The sequence below is a fragment of the Balaenoptera ricei genome, chromosome 10 (assembly GCF_028023285.1).
Source record: "Balaenoptera ricei isolate mBalRic1 chromosome 10, mBalRic1.hap2, whole genome shotgun sequence".
Classification (NCBI taxonomy): domain Eukaryota; kingdom Metazoa; phylum Chordata; class Mammalia; order Artiodactyla; family Balaenopteridae; genus Balaenoptera; species Balaenoptera ricei.
The window spans coordinates 31474462-31497049 of record NC_082648.1 but is presented as its reverse complement, the minus strand read 5'-3'; the positions used below and the strand labels follow the sequence as shown (position 1 = coordinate 31497049).

The following is a 22588-nucleotide window of genomic DNA, read 5'->3' as shown; positions in this document are numbered from 1 at the left end:
TACACTAGACGGAATCAATAGCAGAATAACTGAGGCAGAAGAATGGATAAGTGACCTGGAAGACAGAATGGTGGAATTCACTGCTGTGGAACAGACTAAAGAAAAAAGAATGAAAAGAAATAAAGACAGCCTAAGAGACCTCTGGGACAACATTAAAGACAACAACATTCACATTATAGGGGTCCCAGAAGGAGAAGCGAGAGAGAAAGGACCAGAGAAAATATTTGAAGAGATTATAGTGGAAAACTTCCCTAACATGGGAAAGGAAATAGCCACCCAAGTCCAGGAAGGGCAGAGAGTCCCATACAGGATAAACCCAAGGAGAAACACGCCGAGACACATAGTAATCAAAGTGGCAAAAACTAAAGACAAAGAAAAATTATTGAAAGCAGCAAGGGAAATATGACAAATAACATACAAGGGAACTCCCATAAGGTTAACGGCTGATTCTCAGCAGAAACTCTACAAGCCAGAAGGGAGTGGCATGATATACTTAAAGTGATGAAAGGGAAGAACCTACAACCAAGATTACTCTACCCAGCAAGGATCTCATTTAGATTTGATGGAGAAATCAAAAGCTTTACAGACAAGCAAAAGCTAAGAGAATTCAGCACCACCAAACCAGCTCTACAACAAATGCTAAAGGAACTTCTCTAAGTGGGAAACACAAGAGAAGAAAAGGATCTACAAAAACAAACCCAAAACAATTAAGAAAATGGTCATAGGAACATACATATCGATAATTACCTTAAACGTGAATGGATTAAATGCCCGAACCAAAAGACATAGACTGGCTGAATGGATACAAAAACAAGACCCATATATATGCTGTCTACAAGACACCCACTTTAGACCTAGGGACACATACAGATGGAAAGTGAGGGGATGGAAAAAGAAATTCCATGCAAATGGAAATCAAAAGAAAGCTGGAGTAGCTATACTCATATCAGATAAAATAGACTTTAAAATAAAGAATGTTACAAGAGACAAGGAAGGACACTACATACATACTTCTTGGGATCACTCCAAGAAGAAGATATAACAATTATAAATATATATGCACCCAACATAGGAGCACCTCAATACATAAGGCAACTGCTAAGAGCTATAAAAGAGGAAATCGACAGTAACACAATAATAGTGAGGGACTTTAACACCTCACTTACACCAATGGACAGATCATCCAAAATGAAAATAAATAAGGAAACAGAAGCTTTAAATGACACAATAGACCAGATAGATTTAATTGATATATATAGGACATTCCATCCAAAAACAGCAGATTACACGTTCTTCTCAAGTGCGCACGGAACATTCTCCAGGATAGATCACATCTTGGGTCACAAATCAAGCCTCAGTAAATTTAAGAAAATTGAAATCATATCAAGCATCTTTTCTGACCACAACGCTATGAGATTAGAAATGAATTACAGGGAAAATAACGTAAAAAACACAAACACATGGAGGCTAAACAATATGTTACTAAATAACCAAGAGATCACTGAAGAAATCAAAGAGGAAATCAAAAAATACCTAGAGACAGATGACAATGAAAACACGACGACCCAAAACCTATGGGATGCAGCAAAAGCAGTTCTAAGAGGGAAGTTTATAGCTATACAAGCCTACCTAAAGAAACAAGAAAGATCTCAAGTAAACAATCTAACCTTACACTTAAAGAAACTAGCGAAAGAACAAACAAAACCCAAAGTTAGCAGAAGGAAAGAAATCATAAAGATCAGAGCAGAAATAAATGAAATAGAACCAAAGAAAACAATAGCAAAGATCAATAAAACTAAAAGTTGGTTCTTTGAGAAGATAAACAAAATTGATAAGCCATTAGTCAGACTCATCAAGAAAAAGAGGGAGAGGACTCAAATCAATAAAATCAGAAATGAAAAAGGAGAAGTTACAACAGACACCGCAGAAATACAAAGCATCCTAAGAGACTACTACAAGCAACTTTATGCCAATAAAATGGACAACCTGGAAGAAATGGACAAATTTTTAGAAAGGTATAACCTTCCAAGACTGAGCCAGGAAGAAACAGAAAATATGAACAGACCAATCACAAGTAATGAAATTGAAACTGTGATTAAAAATCTTCCAACAAACAAAATTCCAGGACCAGATGGCTTCACAGGTGAATTCTATCAAACATTTAGAGAAGAGCTAACACCTATCCTTCTCAAACTCTTCCAAAATATTGCAGAGGAAGGAACACTCCCAAACTCATTCTATGAGGCCATCATCACCCTGATACCAAAACCAGACAAAGACACTACAAAAGAAGAAAATTACAGACCAATATCACTGATGAATATAGATGCAAAAATCCTCAACAAAATACTAGCAAACAGAATCCAGCAACACATTAAAAGGATCATACACCACGATCAAGTGGGATTTATCCCAGGGATGCAAGGATTCTTCAATATATGCAAATCAATCAATGTGATACATCATATTAACAAATTGAAGAATAAAAACCATATGATCATCTCAATAGATGCAGAAAAAGGTTTTGACAAAATTCAACACCCATTTATGATAAAAACTCTCCAGAAAGTGGGCATAGAGGGAACCTACCTCAACATAATAAAGGCCATATATGACAAACCCACAGCAAACATCATTCTGAATGGTGAAAAACTGAAAGCATTTCCTCTAAGATCAGGAACGAGACAAGGGTGTCCACTCTCACAACTATTATTCAACATAGTTCTGGAAGTCCTAGCCACAGCAATCAGAGAAGGAAAAGAAATAAAAGGAATACAAATTGGAAAAGAAGAAGTAAAACTGTCACTGTTTGCGGATGACATGATACTATACATAGAGAATCTTAAAACTGCCATCAGAAAACTGCTAGAGCTAATTAATGAATATAGTAAAGTTGCAGGATACAAAATTAATGCACAGATATCTCTTGCATTCCTATACACTAATGATGAAAAATCTGAAAGAGAAATTATGGAAACACTCCCATTTACCATTGCAACAAAAAGAATAAAATACCTAGGAATAAACCTACCTAGGGAGACAAAGGACTTGTATGCAGAAAACTATAAGACACTGATGAAAGAAATTAAAGATGATACCAACAGATGGAGAGATATACCATGTTCTTGGATTGGAAGAATCAACATTGTGAAAATGACTATACTACCCAAAGCAATCTACAGATTCAATGCAATCCCTATCAAATTACCAATGGCATTTTTTACGGAGCTAGAACAAATCATCTTAAAATTTGTATGGAGACACAAAAGACCCCGAATAGCCAAAGCAGTCTTGAGGCAAAAAAATGGAGCTGGAGGAATCAGACTCCCTGACTTCAGACTATACTACAAAGCTACAGTAATCAAGACAATATGGTACTGGCACCAAAACAGAAACATAGATCAATGGAACAAGATAGAGAGCCCAGAGATTAACCCACGCACCTATGGTCAACTAATCTATGACAAAGGAGGCAAAGATATACAATGGAGAAAAGACAGTCTCTTCAATAATTGGTGCTGGGAAAACTGGACAGCTATATGTAAAAGAATGAAATTAGAATACTCCCTAACACCATACACAAAAATAAACTCAAAATGGATTAGAGACCTAAATATAAGACTGGACACTATAAAACTCTTAGAAGAAAACATAGGAAGAACACTCTTTGACATAAATCACAGCAAGATCTTTTTTGATCCACCTCCTAGAATAATGGAAATAAAAACACAAATAAACAAATGGGACCTAATGAAACTTCAAAGCTTTTGCACAGCAAAGGAAACCATAAACAAGACAAAAAGACAACCCTCAGAATGGGCGAAAATATTTGCAAACGAATCAACGGACAAAGGATTAATCTCCAAAATATATAAACAGCTCATTCAGCTCAATATTAAAGAAACAAACAACCCAATCCAAAAATGGGCAGAAGACCTAAATAGACATTTCTCCAAAGAAGACATACAGACGGCCACGAAGCACATGAAAAGATGCTCAACATCACTAATTATTAGAAAAATGCAAATCAAAACTACAATGAGTTATCACCTCACTCCTGTTAGAATGGGCATCATCAGAAAATCTACAAACAACAAATGCTGGAGAGGGTGTGGAGAAAAGGTGACCCTCTTGCACTGTTGGTGGGAATGTAAATTGATACAGCCACTATGGAGAACAATATGGAGGTTCCTTAAAAAACTAAAAATAGAATTACCATATGACCCAGCAATCCCACTACTGGGCATATACCCAGAGAAAACCGTAATTCAAAAAGACACATGCACCCGAATGTTCATTGCAGCACTATTTACAATAGCCAGGTCATGGAAGCAACCTAAATGCCCATCCACAGATGAATGGATAAAGAAGAGGTGGTACATATATACAATGGAATATTACTCAGCCATAAAAAGGAACGAAATTGAGTCATTTGTTGAGAAGTGGATGCATCTAGAGACTGTCATACAGAGTGAAGTAAGTCAGAAAGAGAAAAACAAATATTGTATATTAACGCATGTATGTGGAACCTAGAAAAATGGTACAGATGAGCCGGTTTGCAGGGCAGAAGTTGAGACACAGATGTAGAGAATGGACATATGGACACCAAGGGAGGAAAACTGCGGTGGGGTGGGGATGGTGGTGTGCTGAATTGGGCGATTGGGATTGACATGTATACACTGATGTGTATAAAGTTGATGCCTAATAAGAACCTGCAGTATAAAAAAACAAACAAACAAAACAACTAATACTAAACTTTCATTGGGTTATTTGCATGGAAATATGTTAATATAAATGTTTCAGACATTACATGAAATTTCTAAAAATCTTATATTTGTATTTGTATGGAAATATGTATGGAAATATGTTAATATAAATGTTTCAGACATTACAAAAAAAAAAAAAGATGAAATTCTAAAATTCTTTTATCTAACAGGGAAAATGGCAGTTTACAACTCTTCTGCAGTTAGATGTTTATCTGAATATGATTATCCAATGATAACTAGTTAACATTAAGAACTTTCATAGAATAAACCCTACATTCCTTGAAATCCTTTAAATGTCTTTAGGAGAAATGCAAATCAAAACTACAATGAGGTATCACCTCACACCCGTCAGAATGGCCATCATCAAAAAACCTACAAACAGTAAATGCTGGAGAGGGTGTGGAGAAAAGGGAACTCTCTTGCACTGTTGGTGGGAATGTAAATTGGAACAGCCATTATGGAGAACAGTATGGAGTTTCCTTAAAAGATTAAAAATAGAACTACCATATGACCCAGCAATTCCACTACTGGGCATATACTCTGAGAAAACCATAATTCAAAAAGAGCCATGTACCACAATGTTCATTGCAGCACTATTTACAATAGCCAGGACATGGAAGCAACCTGAGTGTCCATTGACAGATGAATGGATAAAGAAGATGTGGCACATGTATACAATGGAATATTACTCAGCCATAAAAAGAAACAAAATTGAGTTATTTGTAGTGAGGTGGATGGACCTAGAGTCTGTCATACAGAGTAAAGTAAGTCAGAAAGAGAAAAACAAATACTGTATGCTAACACATATATATGGAATCTAAAAAAAAAAAAAATTGTTCTGACCAACCTTAGTGGCAGGACAGGAATAAAGACACAGACGTAGAGAATGCACTTGAGGAAACGGGGAGGGGGAAGGGTAAGCTGGGACGAAGTGAGAGAGTAGCATTGACATATATACACTACCAAATGTAAAATAGATAGCTAGTGGGAAGCAGCTGCATCACACAGGGAGATCAGCTCGGTGCTGTGTGTCCACCTAGAGGGGTGGGATAGGGAGTGTGGGAGGGAGATGCAAGAGGGAGGGGATATGGGGATATATGTATACATATAGCTGATTCACTTTGTAATACAGCAGAAACTAACACAACATTGTAAAGCAAGTATACTCCAATAAAGATGTTTTAAAAAGTCTTTAAAAGGTGCCTTTCTTAAGAATTTTACAAGAACATATTGTAAACCCATCTAACTTGATTCAAAATGGAGTAACACCTGTCAAGGGCCCCTATTAAGTCCCTTTCAGACACCCAAGAACTGGAAATTACTGAAGACTGCAAGTCTATTCTCTGAAAAACCACAGCCTACAGAGACACAGCCGGCCCGGGTACTGCTGTGGACCAGAATAGACATAAACCCACCCCCTTTTCCTGCACCTTGCCTTGTGAAGCCCAGTAAAAGGCTCAAACCTCCACCCTTCGGTGCCGATGCTACTCTATGAGTCTGGCCCCTTTCCTCCCTTGGAAAGTGAATAAAAACTTTCTTTTCTTCTCTTGCTAATATTTCTGTGAATTCTTTCACAATCCGCGTCGGCTCACCTAACACATTTTCATGATTACTAGACACAGAGCAGGTCTTACTTTTATTTCTTCAGTAGGCTTCTATAAAATAAAATTACGGTTAGCTTAAAAAATATACTTAGGTCTCTTCCCCCAAGCTAATTTTGGGCAGCATAACAGAAATGTCTGGAGTTTTAGGGCATTTTCCAATAGGGAAAGGGAAACAGAAAACTCTAAAGTGTGACAAGTGGTGGGTGGGGAGATCAGGAAAGGAAACCAAGAATGAAACGTGGGAAGGATTTTTGGCAGCGCAAAGCCTCAAGACTGCATCCACACATCCTCACCTGCAACTCTATAGATTCTCTACGCAGGTGGCTCCAATTGTATTAAAATGTTAAAACCAACGTAGGGTAGGTCCTCAAATCACGAAAACAGTTCCTCCCTGAGTTAGTCTTGCCAGCGGGCAACTCAGTGCTTTGGCGCTTTAAAGGAATGTGGATACCCATAACCCTCCGTCCCCCCAGTACCCCCTCTCCTGCTTCGCGGTACTCCGCGTCCTGATCTCTGTCTCCCCCTGGTGGTGAGCGTCTGGGGACCCTCAGGCGCTCGGGTGACGCTGGAGGGAAGGTGCCTGTAATAAAGGTCGCTGTAATGGAGGGGAGCGGTGGGTACCTCCCGTGGCTTTGCAGCTTCTGCATCCTGGCACAAGTCTGGCGGCCCCAGAATCCAGTTTCCAAACACGGCGCTCATTCCGGCTCAGTTCTGCTTTTATCCGCCCAGGTTCATTCAGGTCTTGCCGGGTGGGAGTCGGAGTGAGGGAGGTGTGTTTTGTGGTTGTGATTCAGGTTTTAGAACGTAACTTCCATGCATTTGGAAACGAGGGGGCGCAGAAGAGCCCCGAAGGTAGAAGGATTGTCACCTTTAGACCCTCATGTTCCGAAGAACTGAGGGAAGAGGGAAACCAGATGGCTCCTTTAAATCCCATATAGTTTTTTTCCCCTCCACCTTAGGTCCATCCTGCTCTCCTCTTGTTCCATATATTGATCTGTTACTTTACCACCGCATACATAAGGTTGGAGATCGTCCCCAAGTCCGTCTCATCCTCCCCAATCCTTAAGCGGACGAGGGTGGACAGTCCAGAAGCGGGGACTCGGCTCGTCTGTCCTATGGCGTAGTGGGAGGGGACCTCCGTGGACTCCGAGGGCGAGGTGAGGATCACCGCTGGATGGGAAGGGGTGGGCTTATGATGCGGGATTTAGGAACTGGCGTGGGTGTGAAGAGGCGGAGACAAAACCCTAACCGCACTCCAAACCGGGCTGGGCTTGCTCTACTAGACGGTTGGGTTCTGGGTTTGCTGCTACCTATCCCGCCAGGCTGCCCGGTGGCTCCGCAGAGCCTGACGCTCAGAGCCGGGAAAGGATCGCGGAGAGTCCTCAGCCGGGGCTGCTGCCGGCAAGGAGGGGACAGGGAAGCTGAGAGCACGGTGCGCCACTTCCCCGGCAGCTTCAGCTTGTGCAGGCCTGGCCTGCTGCTGCCTCGCGGCTTTGCACTGAGGTCCGCCTCTCCCCTCCCTCCCACTTCCCGCGAGCTGCCTCCGCCTTCTTCCTCTGCGTCCACCCTCAACCCCCAACCCCGACTGTCGGGAGCTGGGCTAGGAGCCCTCAGTCGGCTGGAGCTCTGGATGTGGGCGCCAGACAAGCCCACGGCGCCTACCTCCAAGATGGACAGCCGCTACACCAGCACCGCGGGCCTCGGGGATTTAAACCAGCTGAGCGCGGCCATCCCGGCCACACGAGTGGAGGTGTCCGTGTCCTGCAGGTGAGGACGCAGCCCTTCCCCTCCCTCCTTCTGCCCTCCCATCTACCCGGTCGGTAGCGCTTGGCAAGCGCTCAGGGTACCCCGCGGGTACCTGCGCGGGTGTGAAGTTGCGCAGTGAGTGGGAAATAGCCCAGTTGTGGGTCTCGAGTCACCGCCGGGTCGAGTGACAGAGCGGAGAGCCGCAACTAGGAGCGAGTGTGGGCTACGGGACTTAGACTTCATTTTCTTTCTGGGAAATGCTGTAAAAGTTGGCTGGGCTGTGACTCAGCGGCGGGAACCCCTGGCCGCCGCCCACTTTACAAGCCCTTTTTCACGTCGCACACCCGAGCTGTGGGGTTGGGTGATGACAGGAATCGAATGGGACAGCATTGCCAAAAGCGCTTGTGAGCAATGCGCGCAGTGGCCCAGGACTCCCTCTGGTAGGCGTGTGCAAACCTGCTGTCGGCATGGTTGGCTCCAAACCCCGGAGCTTCCTCCCCACCCACTTCCTGGAGCCATCCAGCTGGCTTCCCGCCCCCCGGGCTCTTTGCCTTTGGCCTTCTAGGTGGAGATTTCGGCTGCAGCCTTACCTAAAATATGGGAAGTCAAGACTTTTTGCCTGAAAGTGGATACATTTGAGTGTGTGTGTAACAACCTACACTCTGCTGTACATTTCAAACTCCTTTGCGTGATGTTCTTTGGGTCAGTTTCCTTGTAAATAAAGCAGCATAATTGCTATATTGCAGAAGATTTTGAGAAAGAGATGGACAGACTACACTAAATTTGTAATGGCAACAGAAGGAGAGAGAGAACTTGCAAATTATACTACTGACTGGAGCCCACTCCCTTGTTTGCATACTTTGATCTTTCTCAGTGGAAAGCTCTTCTCACCTGTCCACTTTTCGCTTGTTTTTAATGCCCTCAAATCCTCCCTTTCCTTTTTTTAGCAAAAAAAGGAAAAAATCTTGAAGAAATCTAATAAACATGGGTAATCTTCGATGTAAATAAGCCCCGAGGCATAAACTGCTATCAACCCAGTGGTATTTAATTTTGCATTGTCACAAGACTAAGCTTAAAAGCCAAAGGAATGATTTATTTATTTATTTATTTTGGTGGAAACTCAAGCATCAACACTCCCCTCCCCCGAGGTATTAGGGGATAGGTGATAGATAGCCTTAGTAGCTATCCCTGAAACTATATCCCATGATTGCTTGCTTCCTCTTAAGTGACCTCAGACCATAATAGTAATTCTGAAAGTGGTTGCTAACATTAAGCTTTTGCCTTATTGTGGTCACTGCTTTAAATGCTGCCTGAGATTTCTGTCAATTGAACAAGTGAAACTGTATGGAAAATTCGTTTTAGACCTTAATTTCTAGGCCTTTTTCTTTTCTCTGAAGCTAGCTTTGCATGCTAGAGGGAGGTTATTAATGTATGCAGATAATGCATAGCCTAAAGTCCTACAATAACAGCATTTTCTAGAGTTCTTATTCTCTGCTGAACATCCTGCAAGTCTGAATGGCATGTGGCCTGTACATGGAATGAATGCAAATGTAAATTAAATCTGAATTCCCCATAAGCTCCTTAGGGGTGATGGGGAAATTTTACCTTAGCTGGTCTTTCTGCCAATAAGGTCCGTATTTAACTGCTTTTTTTTTGTTTTTTTCCTCCCTTTGATGCTTGTTTGCTATGGATGTAGTACTGGGAATCCTGAAGTCAATTGGCTTTAAGCCAGTTTCTTTCAGCTTGCTACCTCAGAACCTGGAGATCCCCTTGTTTCAGCCTTTTTAAATACCACTGATTTATGTATTGTTTTTAATTTTTAAATGTTCAAATAGAAAAAAAAAAGTTCTGAAAGAGAACCCAAGTACTTATAGTACTTATACTGTTGATAATTGGATCTTGTAATGATAGATGGTGGTGTCTTTTGGGCTTTGGCATAAGAGACCTGGTTATATATTATGGCTTTGTGACTTACTCGTGTTGTTGCCTTGGAGCAAGTCTTTAAGCTTTCTAATGTCTAAAATAAAGATAATTATGGTATTTATGTTATATAGGGTGTTACCAGAGTTTAATAAAATGATATCTGAAAAATACTAACGTGATGTATGACACAAAAGAAAGTGTTAAAAAATGTTAGTTATTATTATGATATTGGAAATAGTATATATTGAATAAATGCATTATATATGATTCAGCTATGGAATTCTGTAAATAGTCCTTCTCTTTTGAACTTCAGTAAATTGGTTAAAGGATACAAGGATAGAGGTGGCCTTGAGATACCTGTTCCCTCTTTCTCTTTCTTCTTTGATATGTATAAAAAGCGTATTTCCTGGTTGTTTGTGGGGATTTTACTTAGCAACAAGGTGCAGCTGTAGACCCCTTAGCCTTACTATGGGCAAGCAGAGCAAGGAATTACCTTGCCTTTTCATATTGAAGACTTCTTATGATTTGCTGACAACCCTTTTGATAACCTCCTTTCACTGTGTCCAATCTAAGACTTTGTAAAAGTTTTATGATGTTTGCATCTTCATTTTGAGGGAGGTGAGAAAATCAGCAATTGAAGCTTGAAGCTAAACACAATTAATGGAAATCATTTTGTATATTAACTTATGGAAGTGTTTGAGTGTCTTATATGTTTAGCCCTATGCCATGCTCCATGAGAAATGCAAGAGAAGTTCGCTGAAAACGTAAAATCTGGTTGGGAGATAAATATAATATTAGATTATATAACACACGATAACATAGGACTAAATCCAAAGATGAGGTTCATTCACAGGTAGGGAGGAGATCATTGTGGAACAGAATACTTGGAATATGCTGCAAAGAGGAGATGGGGCTCGAGTGGAGACAAGACAGATTGGCATGGTTGGTATGAGAGAAAGGGCAATATACGTGGTGTTTCCATAGTAGCTACAAAGTTGGTGTGTTAGAGTGACAAGTACACTTTTCTAGCTATATTTATGTAGAGATAAGTTCCTACTCTTTGACCTAACCTTCTACTCATTATTTAGGTCTTCTTGCATTCATTTTTAAAATTATGTTAATTTTTTAACATTTAAGATTTTTAAGTTATTGGGTTACCTAATTAAAGTGTCTATAGCTGAAATGATACAACCTTAGAAACATAAAGTAACATTTATAACATTCCTGTTTTATTATGAAAACAGATTAACATAGAATAATGTTAAAACCAATGGGAAAAATAATATGCAGTAATTAACTGTTTTCCCTGGGACCTTGGTTTGTTGCACTATTTCTCACACACGGTTTTGATGATTTTTGTCATTTTCTCTGATTGAGAAATTAGCTTATCAAGTATAAAAGCAGGGAGGGCAGTCTATATTTCTAGATTTTGTAGGTTAGGTATCACATGTAAATCCTTTCAAAGCAATAATCTTGTAATGGTGATAAAACTAATTTTAAAATCTAGTGTGGAAGGAAGAATACAAAGTGGAAAAGTAATTCCTACTTTGTACTAGGAATTCTAAAAAGCACTTCCTGACCTGGCCATAACTGTCTTGCCTAATCTCCCACCACTCCTTGCATGAACTCTGTGACTGAACATAGTCTAACAAATACGTGCTTACTATATGCGAAAACTGGGGCCAGGTAAATGTGGCTACAGAACACTAATAAGAGGTACAGTCCCAAAGCATGTGCTGTTGTCTTATTGGGCCAAACTCTCTTTGCCTATGTGGCTGTGCACATGCTGTTCTCTGCCCTGAACGTCCCTTCCTCTCTTCCCCTTCTTGATTAGCTTGTTCTCCTTCTTCAAGGCTCAGATCAAACATCATTTTCTCTCATGACCCCTATTCCAAGCTGGATTTTGCTGTATTCTCAAAGCAGCTGGTATGTACCAATATTATAGTTATAATTCTTGGTCTCTGTAGTCTCCTTGAGGACAAGTTTTGTCTCTTTCGTATCTACACATTCTGAACTTGGCATAGAATAAATAGTCAGTAAATGCTGGTTGCTGTAATCCTCTGAATGAATCATCTGTCATGGGGAGAGGGGTTTGCCTGTTAAAATACAAACCCCTAGGCCCCACACCAGATCTACTGAATGAAAATCTCTGGGACTAAGGTCCAGGAGTCTGTACTTATAACAAGTTTTCCATGTGCTGGTTATATACATTAAATTAAAAGAAAAATATTGATGGAATGAACAAATCTATGAATAAATCAACTCTGAACCTAGTATGTGAGTGGTAGTCAGAAATTTCTCTTTGCTTTGGATAGGGCCATTGGTGATTCATTCTCAACTTGCTGACAAGATGTTGTTAGGCTCTCCTGGCACTGCTGACTTCTCAGACACCTCATATTACACAAGGCTTATGAATTGTCTTTTGAACATTTTGTACCAGGCTTTTTTTTACCATTTCCGTATACACTAAACATTTTAATTTACTTGTTTGATGAGCTAATGACTCTGACTGTAGTTACTTGGTTTGGATTAACAGTACCTGCCTCAGTAAGGTGCTAGGAGTATACGTTTCAATGGCATGCTGGAACTGGCTTAAATGGGATTGAAATAGGAATTCGTGTGCCAGTGGTTAAATACAGAGATTTTTAAAAATTTGTTATGTAAGTCTATAATTAAATTATATTAAAGACAAAGTTAAGACATACTCAAAAATTATTTCTAATTATTTTAGTAACTACATTTTATTATTATCTAGAGTCTTTACTATCATCTATGCTCTGTTTCTTAAATCTGTGGGTTGAAAATATTATGCAGTTATGTGCTACTGCCCATCTTATCTCAATCCATGTTCAGTGACATCACATTTGGTAGCTTGAAATTGACTGTGGTGGGAATATTTATATCATGGAAAGTGGCAAACACTACAAATCAGGGTTTGATATATTGTTTAGTTGTTGTCTATGCTTAAGACATTCTGTGGGAATCAATTGGCTCTATAGAATTTACAATAAAAGTATTATTTGTATATATTTTATTATTTGTATATATTTTATTATTTGTAATTGCTCAGCTACACATACTTTATATCAGTTAAATTTATAATAAATTATGTACATACAACACACACATACATTCAGCTTTTTGGGGGGAAGTCTGTTGTTAACATACTTGCACATCACTGTTTATAGGCCTTTTGTAAAAGATAAAGCATGTACAAAGGAAAATTACTGCTGCTGTCAGGTTGTCACTATTAGAAATGGTAGTGTCAAGTTCTGCTCGGTCTCTGGTTTTACTTTTTTACTATAATAAGTGGGGTTATGTGATCTTTTATAATCCATGAAAGGTTTTGGCAGCCTGCAAGTGTATTGTGAATAAAACAAGAAGATGAATGAAATTTTGTATACTTTTTCTTCTCTTCTTTTCATGTAGTCCTTTCCACATCTTTATTCTTCTTTTACTTTGAAGATTTTTTTCGTTTTTCCATCCACTAGTGGGATGTACTTTGCAAATTTATGTGTTACCGTTCCAACTCATTTAGTGATTAATTGAGCACTGGGGAAAGCAAATTCAATTCCAAGAGACAGAATCTGATTGGTCCAGTGGGAAGTGATCCAGTTTGAAACAGATACTGATGATGTTCTGAATATCTATGGTGAAAGAGAATCCAAGTGTTCAAACACAATTGGTGGCTCCACTCCAATCCACATTGGTTATCTCTTAGACACACTTTACCCTTCTTTTGTCAGACAAAATGTTGGACATTAGCCTGTAAATAGGTTTTCAAGTGATACTGATGAATTATAAAGTTACTATAAGCTAGGGAAATCAGAATACCTGTTATCCTGTTAATGAGGCATGTGACAGGCATGGCCACAACAGCCTATACTCTGGCTCTGCAGTTCCTGAGGTCCTGTGGTTCAGAATTGTATTCCCCCAATAGTGCTTTTTTGGGTTTGTCTTAACCCCAGAGTTTCAGAGAAATTTGTCCTAGGGGCATTTTTGGACAGTGCTTTTGAAGTCTCAATGTGGGAGTTGCCCAGGTATGTCTTAGCAGAGAAAAGCTTTACTCATGTTGTTGTTCTATCAATAGTTTGGTATGCACTGCATTTTTTTTAGCATTTGGGGTGTTTAAAACAGCCTTGTAATGTGGAGAATGTGAGTCTAGAAGCAATTCACAAAGCAGGGCCCCATAGGAGAGGATGCTAAAGCTGTGCTCTTTTAGGTAGGCTGTTTGTGGCATAATAGTCGGAAGCCTGAATTCCCTATTTGAGTTTACTCAAGGCAGAGAAGAAAAACAATCCATCTCAAAGGGGTTTTATTCATTTGTTAGCCTGTTTTATAATAATAACACTTGCTTATTTGAGCCAGTTTGCTTAGCCTTGAGGAGCATGAGTGTGGAAGTAGACCAGCTCTAACACTTGCTAGCTATGAAACCTTGGAAAGTTACTTAATCTCTCTGTTCCTCAATTTCTTCATTTGTAGAGTGGGGATAACAATAGCCCCACCTCTTATTTTGTTTTGAGGGTTACATAAGCTAGTACATTTACATGAGTTAAAACACTGCTTGTCACATTAATTAAGCACTCAGTAATTACAAATAGATATAAGCAAAAAATAAAAATCACCCACTATTTCATCAAACTATATGCATTTAGTTCATTTCTTTCTGTTGGGAGACTGAGATATTGAATCATATCCTCCGAACTGAGAAAGAACTTTGAGACTGAAAAATGAAGCAGACAACTCCATAAAGTGCAATTATAAAGTCTATTGGGGGTAACTTACATACAGGTAGGAAAGATCAGGCGAAAAGAAGATCCAGAGGCATTCACAGCTGTGCTTTGTACTGCCAAAACGGGTACGGGGGATTTAAAGGTACCAAAGTTAAAAACAGAATCTGACTACCAAGTGAGAAGCACATCCACACAGACTGGAACCAGGGGCACCCACCCCACTTCTGGGTCTCATGACCATTAACCATCTACCTCAGCAAAAGGCCTTCCTCCAACTTTCATTTTAGATGAAGGCAAGGGTAAAAGTTGATAGGGAACTCATCTGGCTTGGGCGCATTCCTTTGTGAGCTAGGCTAAAGCTTAGTCACGTGGAAAGGACTGCGGGCCTACAATAGAGCTGACAAGATGGAGCCAGTATGGTTCAGCTCCATGCTCCACCCCTGACATCTATATGGCCCACACGATCTTATCCACCATTCTTCCGAGAATACCCTAGAGCCAGATATCGGGAGTTTACATGCTGTCCCCACCCATTGTCCCCGTGATGTAAGGCTGAAAGACAGAATACCCCTGGCATTACTTCAGAGCTAGACATTGGCAGCAATCTGCATACCCAGAAGTCAGAGTGTTTGTGGGTGTCAGCATAGGTGGTAGCCGAGGACAAGAATGCATTAGTGGAGGTAGGTGGCACTAATCTTAGAAGGAAAAGGCAAAGGATGATAAGTGTTTTAAAGGTACCAAGAGAGACAAATCTTCATTCAGAAACAACACTGTAGCAGTTTGGTCTCCATGTGCCAGGATCACCCTGGGATTTGACACTTTTCCCATAGGACAATACCAGACATTTTGTGCCTTTACATCGGAACTGGGCAGGGAGATATTATATGTGGGGGCTTCAGTAGGGGCTCATAAAAGAAGCCCTACTTCAGTCCCCCATTTGATTTCTATGAGGGAGATCACCTTGGTTATGGCTGGGCCTTCACTTAGATAGAAAGATTGAGGAAATACTATGCCAGGGCCTAGCCCTTACCCCCAAGGTATAAGGATGCCAAGCCACCTGGGAGGGGTATACCATTTGTCTCCAATCTAAGATAGTCTCCCCAGGTAGGAGGTTCTGTGGCATTCTTAGGATAAGACCCACATCCCATCAGATGGGTCTCAGTCCTCCTTCTAACACTTGTACCTTTAAGGCCCTAGTTGGCAGAGCAGGCACAGTCAGTCTCTCCTAAGCAGACATGTGACCTGCTGTGGGTTAAGTGTTTAACAGCTAGATGGCTTCTAATAGTGGTGGAGAACATCCTCTTAAAGACCCGTCTGGAGAAAGCTTCTTCAATGTCTCTTTCAGTAACCTGTTCATTCTTTCTACCAGCCCTGTGGCTGTTGGGTTATATGGCAGATGGAAGGTCCATTAAATCTCCTGGGCTTCAGCCCATTCTTTTACATCACGTCCAGTGATATGGGTCCCTTGGTTGCTGTCTGTGTGAATGGGGACCCAGTACATATTTTCCAACTTGGTCAAGCCCCTAATAGTGGCTGTTCGATTTGCCCTCTTACTGGGAAAGGCTTGTATCAGTCAGGTACCTGTGTCCACACAGGTCAATGTATACTTGTGTCCTTCTGATAAGGGCAGGGGGCTGATATAGTCCACTTACCACCTGGTCACTGGGCTAGTGCTCGTCCGATGTGACCAGGAGTATGTCTCAGGGGTCATCGCCACAGGCTACAGTGGGGGCAGTCCCTATCAACTCCCTGCCAGTCAGTGTATTTGATGGAGAGGTATAACATCTTGGCTATCTCCCAGGTGGTTGGGGCCTCAGTGTCTGTCCCGGTTTTCAGTGAAGCCACTTTGCCACGTCCGAGGGAGTCTGTAACTCTTCCAGGAGGACAGCTCCCTCCTTGGCTAGGGTGTCTGCTTTGTGGTTCCCAGGCAGTGTAGTTGGAGAATGTGCAGAGACATGCCTTACCTTGATGGCAGCACTGGGTTGTGTGCACACATCCAGATGTCCCTCTGTAGGTCAGCTCTCCACAGGTGCCGTCCCAAGATAGTCCAGCTTTCCTGACGACATTGTGGCATCCACATGGTCAGTCCTTTTCACACAGCCCACTTGTCTGTGGCTGTATAGAGTGGCGTAGATTGATGAGTGATCTCAAGCTATACTGCCCCCAGTTCAGCCCACTGACTGCTGTGCTTTGTGCCTTCTTCAAACCAAATGACACTGAAATCCAGGCGAACTGCTGAAGTGGGCCGAGTGGGGGTATTGCCTTGACTGCTGCCATTGGTGAACCATGTCTCAGGAGGAGTGGTCCCGATTCTCTCTTTGACTTGGCTGAGAGGGAGAGTGATGGGTGGTATCTGAGGGGCCATGTCTAGATCCACATAAGACACTGGCCCAAGGAGAGCATGTAATTTCTCGGACAACAGGCTTGAATTGTACACATTACCTTGTTGAAGGTATGGGTGCCACTTTTGCAGTGTGCTTACTTGGGCACAGGCACTTTTTGGTTTAAGGAACATGTTCTTAACCCATTCACTTACTGGGAGGGAAGTTTGAACAGACACTGGTAAGTCCATGGTGAGGCCTTCTATTTTTGCTACAGGGCCAGGTAGACTACAAGGAGCTGTTTTTCAGTAAGACTGTACCTCACTTGCGGTCCCTTCTACAACTGAGACTAAAATCCTAGTGGGATGCATTTCCTTTCCTGCCTTTGCCACAGGCCCTAGCCAGAACTTTTCAGGTGTGAATCAACATCTAATTCACAGGCAGCATCCCACATAAGTACTCCCAGAGCCTAAACTGGTTTTACTACAATTTCAGCCTTTTCAAAAGCTTCCTGAAGGTGGATGTCCTAGTCCCATTTTTGTCCTTTCTAACCAGAGAGTACTATAGGGGCCGTATTATTTGTGCTGAATGCGGTATGAAAGGATATCAATAATCTAGTGACCCCAGGAAAGATTGTAATTCCTTGATTGACTGGCATAGCCAAGGCTTGGATTTCATCAATAACCGAGGCCGGAGTAACTTTTGTCTTACCTGACCAGACAATACCCCAAAACTTTACTGACTGCCCAGGTCCCTGGATCTTGTCAGTGTTTATTACTTCCTATCCTCAGTTCTGTAAATGTGTCTGTAAAGAGGCAGCAGTTCGGGGCAGGAGTGACAAGGCATCAGAGGTCAACATAATGTCATCAATCTAATGAAATAATTCTAGCTCAGGGTAGGGCTTTCACCAGATTTCTAGGTCCTGAGCGACCAAACTATGACAAATGGCAGGACTGTAAATAACCTTGAGGCAAGACCTGAAAGGTCCATTGCCTCCCATCCCAGTTGAAGGCAAATTGATCTTGAGAGCTAGCACACAAAAGAATGTTGTAAAAGGGGTTACAGAGGTCAGGCACACAATAGAAAGTTTTCAGCGCAGAGGAAAGATGTTCTAAAATAGTAGCAATATTGGAGACCTCCACATGGATGGGAGGAACCACCTTATTTAATTCTCTTTAGTCAACAGTCCCGTTAGGCCATTTTACTGGCTGCAGTGGGTTATTTTAGGGGCTATGCATGGATCTAACGACTCCCACATTTTCTAGTTCTTTAACTGTAGTAGTAATTTCTTCATAGCCCCCAGGCAGCCTATACTCTTTGACATTAACAATCTGGCAGGGTAAATGGACAAGGGTTCACTTTACATGACCCACCAACATGGGTTTCACCACTCTGATGTGAAGGCAGAACTCTCCAGTAGTGGTGGTCAAATCTAGGTCTTGTGAAACATCAATGCCTAGTATATATTCTGGTATGTGGTCAATGTATATGAGGAACAGGCAGGGGGCAAACAGCCAATTTGGAGATAAAAGCTGGTTTGTCTTACTCGAATAGTTTGGCCTCTGTATCTGTCTATAGCCCGTATTCTCCCCCAAATTTAAAAGGGTTGTCATGCAGTAAGGTATACTCAGCTGTGGTATCTACCAGTGCTAAGGCTGTTCGTGCAGGTCCAATAAATCATCAATTCCACTTGGGGCTTCCAGTCACCTCCCACAACACAAAGTAGAGGGCAACGTTGTCCCAACCCCTAGTTCTCTGCCTATAGGGGATCCACCCTGGCGTTCTACTTCTAGTGGTGGGACACTGGGACCCATTGCCACATGTTTATGGTCAGTAGGCAGAGGAATGAACTGTCTTGTTAGGGCTTTCCACAAAGATAACAGGACTTAATTAGGTTGCTTATCAATGTCTTCCTTTGGAGTCCTTGCTACTCCTATATACTGCCAAAGTTGTTTGCATGTCAACTGGGTTGGTCCTTTCTCTGTTTTTTCTCCATCCTTTCTTTGTTTCACCTTTATTTCTTTATTTTTGTTTGCCTTTCTGTTTCCTTGGTGGTGGACTCTTTCTGTTTCACTGAGATCTGCTATAATTGCAACTACCAGAGCTATTGCTTTACTGACCGTAGGTGCCAGAACCGATATTAAGGTGCCATACCAAGCTCCAGGAACAAGACTGTAAGAAGCAATCCTTCATACCTGCGGTAAATATTTCTTCACGGGTTGCCTGAGTCTTTGTTTGAATGAGTGGATGAGTCCTTGGTTCATCTTTCTCTTCAGCAATTATATCTTCCTACTCAGAGGAATCATTACACCTTGGATCCTACCATTTGGGATTCCAGTCTTCCCGTGAGATGATGGTATTCACTTTGTTGGTGAATACAGGTGCCACCTTTGCATTTTAGCCACTTTAGTCATTTTAGCTTGACCTCCAGGTGTTCTTGTTGTTGTAACTTTTTGGCTAGTAGATCCTAACTAGAGGAACAAGCCACTTGTAGATCTTATTCTAATGCCGGGGCCTCTTTAGATTTTTCTAGTTCCTACCTGAGTTGGAGCTCATTTTCTGTATCAGTCTCAGGGCCCAATGCAGAGGCCATAGCATACCTATTTCCCTCCTTAGTTTCTTTTTCCCTTTTGTTTCGGTTAGAATGTCCAGCAACCCTTTTGGTGTTTTCGGGGTGTCCCCAAACTCACGTGCCTGCCTGAGGCATTCCAAACTTGGCTAGATCTCCCCACGTGGAGAAAGCTGGCCATCCTGGGATTTCCACCACTGACAATGGGCTTTCCCCTAACATAGTTCCTTTACCCATGCCTGTTTCATTTTCTGTCTTCTGGCTGGCTTGCCAATTGTTGGGAGGCAGAGGTATTGAATAATATCCTCCAAAATGAGAAGGAACTTTGAGGCCAAAAAACAAAGTAGGCAACTCCATAAAGTGCAGTGTATGGAAGGGAAGGGAGTAGGCCTGGGAGCTTAAGAAGGAGCTGACAAAATGGAGCCAGTGTGGTTCAGCCACATACTCTCATGTATAACATCACATTTATACTCTCTCTGTCCCTCTGTGTGTGTTCTTGTGTGTGTGTGTAAGTTCACACACATTGTATAATGGGATCATACTATATATTCTATACAATTTATCTTCTGTACTTTTCTAGTAATATTATATCATGAAGATGTCATTAGTTTTTGCAAATATAACCTTCCATGTCTCTGCTGTAGTCCATTATTTGGGTATACTATATTTATTTAACTTATCTCTTATTTTCCAAAATTTATTTCAATAAGTTACTGTTCATCTGCTTCATGTGAGCATTCTTATTTGCAAACAATTGAGTACACCTGTGATTCTTTTTTTCCTGGGAATAGTTTTCTAGAGCTGAAGTTATTGATAAGCTATCTTCTCAAGGAGATTTTAATAGCTTGTCTTGGTTATTTCCCCCTATTCCTCTTTAAATAAGCAGAGTCAAGTATAAACTTCTGGCTGCACCTTTCTAAATACTTTCATTCCCATGAGTAAGTTGCATTTAAAGATTAATGAGAATTTGGGGCAGCAGAGTATACCAGCAAGAAAACGGAATTGAGTCAGATGTCTTTAAATCCCATTTTTATCCCTTTTTGTAATGTTATTTTTGGTAACTTATTTCAACTTTTGGAATCTCATTTCCTAATCAGTAAAATGGAAATGACTTAAAAACCAAATTTATAGGATTATTGGGGAAGTAAATGAAGTAAAGGCTATAAAATACCCAGCACCATGCCTGTTACAAAAAAGGAGTTAATAACTGTTAGTCTTATCTCAGTTTATTATCAGTATATTGCCGTGTGGCACAGAAGCAATATAGAAGAGAAGGGTGTTTGTATTCCAATACTTTGGGATAATTACAATCAATTTAGGAAGTCATAGAAACATGAAATGCAAAGTTGCAGTTACAAAGGGGAATGTTAAAGACCATACATTGTAGTCCAGGCAAATACCTGGAGGAGATATAGAATAAAGTAATGATCATAAGATTGTAGATTTGGAAATGCATACTCATGTTCTACAGATTTTAGCCCACAGCTCCTCCACTGGAACACACATAATCAGACATGTGGACCTAATAGGATTTGACAAATAGGAGGTAGTGTTTAACAACAAAGTTTCAGAATTAAAGCACATTCTAGCACATTCTTGCATCTGACCAGTAAGATCAATGGGCTGATGTTTATTTAGACAGGTCTTTTGTGTCAGACATGTGATAAAACAGATATCCAAGTAGATGACAACACAGGCTGAAAATGGGTAAGCACTTATTGCCAGTGATAAAAGAGGTATATTTAAAAGCTGCCTTGCCTCAATGGCTAATGTTCACTGCCTGACATACAATACCTTAATACTTTCAAACTTGTGACAACTGTTAATGTTAATACCTCTTCAGCCAGGGTCATTAACTATCAGGCATTCTTTTTCAAGTTGTGAGACATTTTGTCAAGTTTATTCTGTAAAGAATAATACTCCAAACATTCTGAGGGAATTATCAGATAATTTCCTGAAACTCTGAAGATACAAAATACCATTGAATAGTCCCTGGGAAATATTTCTATTTATTAGACAGTAAAGCTATTCAAATATAAGTTGTACTAATGAGTCCAAGAAACATGAAAGCTTTGGACATTTACATCAGTGTCCAAATCTAAATCTATGTGAGACAATGTGTAGAGCACTTAACATATGCTAATTTGTTCAGTGCTTACAACAGTTATGTAAAACAGGTAATATTATGTCCTATTTTACAGGTGAAGAGATTGAAGTTCAGAGAGCGTTCAAGTAATTTGGCCTAAGTTGCACATCTGGGGTGGTGGGGGTGGGGCAGCAAGGTATGTATGGAGATCCTGCTCTATACATATTTAATTCTTAAGCGTATGCTTCTGACCACTAGCCATATTCCGTCACTATTCCGTCAGTTCTTGGTTTTTTTTAGAGTTTTATACTATTTTTAAAAAATTGAAGTACAGTTGATTTACAATGTTTTGTTAGTTTCAGGTATACAGCAAAGTGATTCAGTTATACATATATATATCTATTCTTTTTCAGATTATTTTCTGTGATAGGTTATTATAAGAAATTAGGTATAGTTCCCTGTGCTGTACACTAGGTCCTTGTTGTTTATCTGTTTTATATATAGTAGTGTGTATGTGTTAATCCCAAACTCCTAATTTATCTCCCCCCTTCCCCTTTGGTACCCATAAGTTTGCTTTCTATGTCTGAGACTCTATTTCTGTTTTTTAAGTAAGTTCATTTGTATCATATTTTTCATATTCCACATATAAGTGATATCATATAATATTTGTCTTTGAGTTACTTCACTTAGTATGATAGTCTGTTGGTCCATCCATGTTGCTGCAAATGGCAATATTTCATACCTTCTTATGGCTGAGTAATATTCCACTGTATGTATGTATGTATATATATATATATATATATATATATATATATATATATATATATATATATATATATA

At 40.5% G+C, this 22588-nt stretch overlaps 1 protein-coding gene across 2 annotated transcripts in view; it reads left to right on the top strand.

The window, feature by feature from the left end:
* Positions 1 to 7544: 7544 nt before the first annotated feature.
* CPNE8 (copine 8) overlaps positions 7545 to 22588 on the top strand; it is a 306320-nt gene continuing 291276 nt past the window's right edge. Inside the window, exon 1 of one of the 2 annotated variants that reach the window (XM_059934544.1) lies at positions 7545 to 8137. In XM_059934544.1, coding sequence (XP_059790527.1) covers positions 7545 to 8137 — 593 coding nt within the window. The remainder of the gene's footprint in view (positions 8138 to 22588) is intronic. The other variant, XM_059934545.1, reaches the window with a different exon arrangement.